Genomic DNA, 8028 nt, shown 5'->3' with positions numbered 1-8028 from the left:
AATATTGGTGTGATTGACAGTACTATTAACTACGTTACTGTTAAACACAGTAAAATTAACTAAACTACAGTTCAACACAATAATATTGTTATATTAATCTCTAGCACAGTAGTATTAACACAACAAAACTCATTATTATTGTGTAATAGAGTAATATTACTATATTGACCGTTCAACAAATGTAAACATAATAAAAAGCTAAAATAATTAATATTACTGTGAGTGACAATAATATTACTAAAACAACAATAATATTACCACCAACCACAGTAATATTACAATAATAGACAGTAATATAATTACGTTACTTCGTGAATAACTCCAACAAACAAAAAAATCCAAACAAAATAATAATATCGAAAAGTCAACGCCGGAAACCGGCGGCAAAAATTTTTTTTTTGAAGGAAAAAAAGGTTTTTGAAAAAAAAAGTCAAAATTGAATTTTTATGGTTAAAATTGAATTTTATGGACAAAATGAATTAAATTAAGCTTATAAATGGTAATATTGACATATACATAAATATTTACTTTATTTATAAATACTAAAGGGATGCGAAGGGGCTTGCACTAAACGTATATGCTTACTTTGGTTGGGCACAAAAACCCCTTGCAAGAATACAATAGTAATCTTGTCTTAACGAGAACCCTAATAAAATTAAACCTTGATATTTCGCACAACTCTCTACCAAACGTTTTCAATTGAAATTATTCCAATTCTTCTTCTCCAATCTCAATCCCAATCAAACGCAGCTTGGGAGGATAACCTAATACTTTAAATCAGGTAATAATTCATGGGTATGTATTTATACAGTCAATTTCTGTGTGTATAGCTTCGCCGATGCGTTGTCTCATGTTTAATTTGTATAAAGATCATCTTTTTTTTCTTTTTAATGATTTTTATTACTGTTTTTGCATTTATTTTTTATTTGTTTGAGTTCATAATAGGCTGTAGGTGCTTGATTCAGAATCTGATAAAATTTCGAAAGTGCCATTGATTAAATTGTACTGGACTGGATTTAATTAATTCCCGAATCCCGTCCCGTCCCGTGTTTCTTTCAAATCCCGAATCCTGTAATCCTGAATTCCAGACTAGAATCTCAATCCTGATTGCCCAGCCCTAGGAGTAGTTATCGTTTTCTTGTTTTTTATCTTAGGAAAATAATCGTATTTTTAGAAGAAAAAATTTATCCTATTTATTTGAATACGCTATCTGATTGTGTTATTCCATCTCCGTCCCAATAGGATTGAATAATTCCACCCTTCTACCCTAACTCTCCTCAATGGCCCCGGTGCCTTCAACCACCGATGATTCTGCCACCTGGCATTCCGGTCAATACACATACTCTACCGACGCTACCTCTTATTTTCCGATTCCTTTTCACCTTCCGCCGGTCCCACCACCCGTTTGTTTGGCGGTCCCGCCACCAGTTTATCCCGTTGCTCCTCCTACCATCTTCTCTTTGCCCCAATATCAACAGGTAATTGTTCAATAATTTATTCACGTTATTTTTTTTTTCTTTTTATCGGAAGTTGACCGATAAACGTCCGTCCTTATTTATTCGGTTTGTGTTCTAATAGCGGGTTTTGATCATATGGACAGGCACAAGAGTTATTTCAGAGAGACGCCCAATCAATAAATCCAGAAGCTCTTGAAAGTGTGAAAGCTGCAATTGCATGTAGCGAAATTGGGCACAAAACCGAGACATTCAATAAGAGGAAGCCCATTCCTCGAAAAGCTGCAGGGAAAACTTGGGTGGACCCCACTCTTGCAGAATGGCCTGAGAGTAAGTGCATACTCACCCATCTATTTTAAATATTATGCTCGAATTTAATTAGTTTCCGACGAAGCTCTAGCCTACGAGTTCGTTTTTGATTCATTTTTTTTTTATATCCCTCCTAGTAAATTTGTCTTAGATTTGTGTCAAAAAGTTATTGCCTTAGCCAAATTTTTTATTTTATTTTGTGAAAATTAGTCCCGGGTATTCTACAATTTTAATATTCGAACCTTTACATTAGGATTTCGATCATGATTGAATATTATACATGGAATATCTCTCTCAGTTTTATGTAGTATTCCCTCTCTGCAGTATGTATTCACCTCTGTAAATAGATATAGAAAAGCTAGGATAATTTAACTGAGGTGTGCGTGCATTGTATAATTGGATAGGAGATGACTATTTTCAGTTTAATACTTTGGTTAATTCTCAGCATAATTTGTCTGTCGTTTTTCGTTCGTGTCCAGTAGTTTTAACCTTTCATCAGTTAGGCTTTCAGAAAGCAATTGTTATTTATTGATATATTGTTGGCACTTTGCAGATGACTATCGTCTATTTTGTGGTAATCTTGGAAATGAAGTGAACGATGATATTTTGTCAAAAGCTTTTTCGAGATATCCTTTCTTTAATAGGGCCAAGGTATGCATCTACCGTTGTACGGTTTTTTTCCCCCTGCATATATATACATTACAAGACATTATAATTTATAAGTAATGGTGGGTTAATTTTAAAATTGGATTAGGTTGTTAGAGAGAAGCGTCTTGGCAAAACTAAGGGGTATGGATTCGTTAGTTTCTCCAACCAGGCAGACCTTGTGGCGGCGCTAAAGGAAATGAACGGTGAGTTGTATTTGCATATGTGCTTTTCAATTACTTAATTAATAATTTATTTTTTATGTCTTTGGAGCTAAAATAATCTTGGTTCAGGGAAATATGTCGGAAACCGTCCGATTCAACTTAAGAAGAGCGACTGGAAGGCGAGGACTGATACCGAAGCTGTGGAAACACAAAAGGTACTGCGTATGATTCTTTTATTGTTGGCTGTTCAATTTTTATTTTGTTTCTTTTTTAAATTGTTTTGGTTTTTGTCTCTCGCAGCAGCATTCTCAGAAGAACAAACGACCGAGGAAAAACGTGTTGCATAAATGAGCAGAGCCGGTTAGTGGGCGACAAGCTAAATGGAGAATGATATATGTAGTATAGCAACTCAGTTTTTGCTATCTAACTATTTATTAGTTATTTTTCAATTATTTAATTAGTAGATATTTGTAATTAGTATGTATAATGGAATAAAATTAAAATAATTATTTCAAACAAATAGTTATGAATTTATTAATGTTAATAATATTTTTTTAGATAATATTAAGGGTTAAATACGCTTTATACCCCTAGGTAAACTTTGGTTGGGTGGTTTGGATAAATAGCTATGGATGAGATATCGTATACTGGGACTAAATTGTTAATTCACAGCGAGTAATCCATTAACCCATTATTTGGTTCGAGTTATGGGGAATAATCTAATAATACCTGAACTAACAATATCATGTTTTGTTTGGATGATAACACTGTTTTATATGGGTTTTTGAGGTAAATTACTGGTTTGCTCTTATAATATCCTTTTTAATTAATCGGTTCTCTCTCCTTATTGACCAAGACTTCCCTCTTTTCTTCATTATCGGGGTACAATTTTCTGCGGAAGAAACCTTAAATTCTCTTATAATTTTTTTATTTTATTTATTTATTTTGTTTCTTCTCAAACTAAATTATTGTGAGCGGTTTTGTGTTCATATCTCGTAATGAGTTACAACAGCGTTAATTCTCGAAAGAATTCGAGTAATAAAGGTGCTGGGGAATTCGGTTCATATAGGATGCAGCGCGATGTTTGTGATTGCAGCAATCAGCTACGCTTACAAACTTCTTGGACTTCTGCCAACCCAGGTCGTCGTTTCCTTTGTTGTGCAGAGCGGGTATGTATCTAGACCCCAATTAATTTCATTTTTGTACTTGTTTCGATTTGGGTATAGATTCTAAATTAACCAAGACACTATCCATTCATTTGTTGAGTCGTTGTCCCAGTGTTTCGACATTAAACTCCTTTCATTATTCCCTTTATTGTTGAAATTTACAGGCTTGCATAAAACAACATATTTGGGACAGTTGTTACCAGTTACAAATTGGAGATTAAAAGTGCTTTTTTCATGTTCAATTTCCCTAGTATGGTCTCGTTTACATTTTTTGAGATGCTACACCAACAGTTCCTCAAAGTATTTGTAAAATTATTTTGTCTCCATTTTTAATTGCTCATAGTATTTTGGCTTTCACAATTGTACAATTTTTGACAGGTTGCCGTACACTTTTTGTGGGCTTTTAGAATACATCTTTAATGATTTAGGTCAATGGTTATCAAGTCTTCTACTGGTTGATCCGGTAATGTGCGAAAGATCTAAACGTATCATTCCTGGGCTGATCAAAAAATAAATGCACTAGAAGCCCAGATACCATTGCAGATTCATGTCATGCAAGAGAGAATAACACAATCATTTTATCTTTAGCTATAAGTTTCAGTTTTGGGTCGATTTGAGATGGATTACGGTTGTTATGGTGTTGTATTCGAAAAAAAAGAAGTAAAGGTTAAGGTTTTACGAGGGCGCCGGTGGAGTTGGGTCGCCAGTAAAATTGGGCCACCGGTGGAGCGTTGGATTGTGAGTAGTTGGGTCTATTTTCTCTCTTCTCTGTTTTCTTCATTTTTTATCTCTGTTTTTTCCGGCAATTTTCTCCGCCGCTGCCGTCGACGGAAGATGGAGAAAGAAAGAAGAGGAAGCACCCATCAAATATTATAAATGATTTTGATAGTGATTCTGAATTCGAAAGCTAGGATTGCTACATTGGCGGGGAAAAGAGGTAAATTGTCGATTTGTCAACGTAATCGGATTTTGATGGGTGGTGGTTTTGCTTTAGTTGGGTGGTGAAGGTGTGTTGTGGCGGCGGTGTGGTGACGATGGGGAGGCAGATTTAGGGTTTTTTGTTGGACCGGGCGGACGACGGCGCGTGTAGAGAATTTCGCGCATGCTGAAACTTTAATCAACTATGTATATGTTTATTGTCGATTAAACTAATCAACTATGCTCTGGCAGTCTATTAAGATTGATCGACTCCAATTTTTTTATTTGTTTTTTGAATTTTTTGTTTATTGATTCCAATTGTATAAATCATTTATAATGTTTGTATATTTTTTGTTTTTGTAATATATAGTTGATTTTGCATTTTTTCGCAATTGTGATTTGTTATTTTTAGTAGTAGATTCTTAATGCACTATGCTTCACATCATAGTCGATTAATATGCTTCATTGACTCCAATTTTTAATTTTTTTTGACTTTTTGTTTATTGATTCCAATTGTATAAATCAATTATAATGTTTGCATATTGTTTGTTTTTGTAAAATATAGTTGAGTTTGCATTTTTGTAATTGTGATTTGTTGTTTTTAGTAGTCGGTTCCTTAATCGACTATAATTCATCATAGTTGATTTAATATGCTTCATAGTCGATTAACATACCTGATAGAGAAAAAAAGTTAAAAAACGAAGAAAGAAAAAATAAAAAAAATAAAAAAAAAATTAAAAAAATAAAAAAAAAAATTAAAAACAATAAAAAAATAAAAAAAAAATAAAATAAAATAATAAATTAATAATAATAATAATAATTATAATAATAATAATAATAATAATAATAATAATAATAATAATAATAATAATAATAATAATAATAATAATAATAATAATAATAATAATAATAATAATAATAATAATAATAATAATAATAATAATAATAATAATAATAATAATAATAATAATAATAATAATAATAATAATAATAATAATAATAATAATAATAATAATAATAATAATAATAATAATAATAATAATAATAATAATAATAATAATAATAATAATAATAATAATAATAATAATAATAATAATAATAATAATAATAATAATAATAATAATAATAATAATATATTAAAAATAAAAAAAGTAGCGAGAGAGAGAGAGAGAGAGAGAGAGAGAGAGAGAGAGAGAGAGAGAGAGACGATCATGGGAATAGTGGTCATGGAATAGTGGGCTGATGGGTCATGTGGATGTGTAATGTGGATGGATGTACATAAATAAAAAAATGAGTGACTAAAATTGGGAGTGGATTTTTCTCAAATACAAACTAGTTTGGGTGTTTATCTATTAAAAGAAGTATTGATGGGTTTATTCAAGAGCCCCTTACATTTAATAATAAAAATAATTAATAATTAATAAATATTCAATACTAACTGGCCATTGGTATTGAACTTTTAAAATTTTAATTGTTTAAAAAATATTTAATAATTAATAATATTGAATACATGTTAATTATATTTAGCGGCAATTTGCTGTAGCCCCCTAAAAATTAAACTTTATAGCAATAAATTCAAGTTATATGTCCTATATTTTTATAGGTCCATTATACACTTTGTGCAAAAAATACCCTTAAGAAATATAAGAAAATTATTATTTTCAAATCAAATTTTCAAAATCTCTTTTCTAAATAAAATCACGTAAAAATATCTCTTTCAAATCAAATTATCCCATAAACTCTCTCATCTCAATTAAAGAAACAACAACAACATAAGCTTGAAAAAACTACCACCGCTGTCACCAATGACTTGACATATGCAAACAAGCAACTGCATCATCTGAATGCAAAGAGTAACTGCAAAACGAAAAAAAAATATACATCATGCAAATGCAAACATCAAAGAAGAAATAATCAATCTACTCTTCAAAATAAAAAAAAAAATCAAAAAGAAAAAACGATATGTAACATGAAATTGCAAATTGCAAAATACAAAATGAAAACAACTAAAAAGAAAAGAAAACAAATTAATCAGAACAACACTAACTTTTTGAATGAAAGACGAATGTGCAACATGAAATTGCAAATTGCAAACAACAAAACGGAAAAAGAGACTTACTGCCAACAAACAACATCTCACCCCAAATCCATTGAAGCTACCCCTAGCTCCGCCACAAACCCTAGCGTTATTGCCGCCGTAATTAACCCAATCAATGGAGTGCAACCAGTAAAAGTTGGCGGGGATGGTGGGGCCCAAGACGGAGATACTGTAGGGGACGAAGCGGAAGGGGGATTCCGAACGCCCGTGAAGAGGTCATCTAATCTGGTGGGTTGGTTGGAGTAGAACCACTACTCAAGATCGGGTCAAGAATTTTCTTAATTGCCTTCCATCGTATCAAACTCCGCCGCCTTCAATCTCTCATACGCCGCTCACCTTCTTCTCTCTCCACCCTCAAAACTTTTCTCAGCAGTCACGTCACTTTTTTTTTATAAGTAATGAATCACGTCATTTAATATGAGAGATTTGCTCTCTTATTTTCAGAAACAAGACAATACATTGTTTGAGGTATTTATGTATATTTACTTATCATTTTATTTAATTTATATTATTTTTTTTTTGTCAAGGGACCTATAACTATATATAATCATCTAATAGATTGGACCCCCACCTATATAAGTTGGGGGAGAGGGGGTTCTAGTTAATTATCCCTTACATTTAATAATAAAAATAATTAATAATTAATAAATATTCAGTACTAACTGGCCGTTGGTATTGACTCGCTATTTTTATGATTATTATTTAGGGCGAATGGCAATAGGCCCATGACAATGGACTTAAATACATATTGGTTAAAAAAAAAACAGTCTTTCAAATAAACTCATCCCCATGTTTTTAGTCTAAAATACCCTCCATAATATAATTCTTATTAATTCCATCAATTACGCTCTAACGTACTTAATATTACACATTGACCCCATATTTAAACAAATATATCACTTTAACCCCAATTTCAATAATTTTTTGATTTTTTTTTTCAAAAAGTAGTTTTTTCAGAATTGTTTTTCCGGCCAAATTCCGGCGTTGATTTTTGTTTTTCGAATTTTTTTTTTTTTTATTTTTTTTCCGGCCTGTCAACCACCATTGACCACCGGTCTCCGGCGTTGACTATTTTTTTTTGAATTTTGAATTTTTTTTTTCTTAGAATTTTTTTAAGGGGTAATATGCATGACACCCCTTAAATCAAACCTAATTAGATTTAAATGACAACCTCAATTAGAATGTTTGAACTAAATCCTTAGTTCAAAACAAAATTTTACATACATCCTTTTATTTTATTTTAACCCCAAAATACCCTTAATATATACCTAATA

General features: G+C 31.4%; 1 protein-coding gene across 3 annotated transcripts; it reads left to right on the top strand.

Moving 5' to 3' along the window:
* Nucleotides 1–568: 568 nt before the first annotated feature.
* Nucleotides 569–2991, top strand: LOC105948982 (uncharacterized). 3 transcript variants are annotated; one of them, XM_088822849.1, is made up of 7 exons: nt 569–795; nt 1243–1478; nt 1601–1784; nt 2317–2414; nt 2518–2614; nt 2702–2787; nt 2873–2991. In XM_088822849.1, exons 2-7 carry the CDS (start codon nt 1281–1283, stop codon nt 2921–2923), a joined length of 714 nt encoding a protein of 237 aa, XP_088678975.1. In that variant the 5' UTR covers nt 569–795; nt 1243–1280; the 3' UTR covers nt 2924–2991. The 3 variants fall into 3 exon arrangements, with proteins under 3 accessions (XP_088678975.1, XP_012827700.2, XP_012827699.2); XM_012972246.2 differs by having other exon boundaries at nt 570–781; nt 2876–2991; XM_012972245.2 differs by having other exon boundaries at nt 570–781.
* The last annotated feature ends 5037 nt before the right edge of the window (nt 2992–8028 follow it).

The sequence above is a fragment of the Erythranthe guttata genome, chromosome 9, assembly GCF_056151865.1.
Source record: "Erythranthe guttata isolate IM_541 chromosome 9, IM_541, whole genome shotgun sequence".
In the NCBI taxonomy this organism is placed as follows: Eukaryota; Viridiplantae; Streptophyta; class Magnoliopsida; order Lamiales; family Phrymaceae; genus Erythranthe; species Erythranthe guttata.
Note: the sequence above shows the minus strand (reverse complement) of the source record. Positions and strands in the feature narration are given on the sequence as shown.

Coding starts and splice junctions, on each gene's coding strand:
- LOC105948982 (XM_088822849.1), top strand. CDS start 1,281: ATGGCCCCGGTGCCTTCAACCACCGATGATTCTGCCACCTGGCATTCC. Junction 1,479..1,600: donor CTTTGCCCCAATATCAACAG/GTAATTGTTCAA, acceptor TCATATGGACAG/GCACAAGAGTTATTTCAGAG. Junction 2,415..2,517: donor CTTTCTTTAATAGGGCCAAG/GTATGCATCTAC, acceptor AAATTGGATTAG/GTTGTTAGAGAGAAGCGTCT.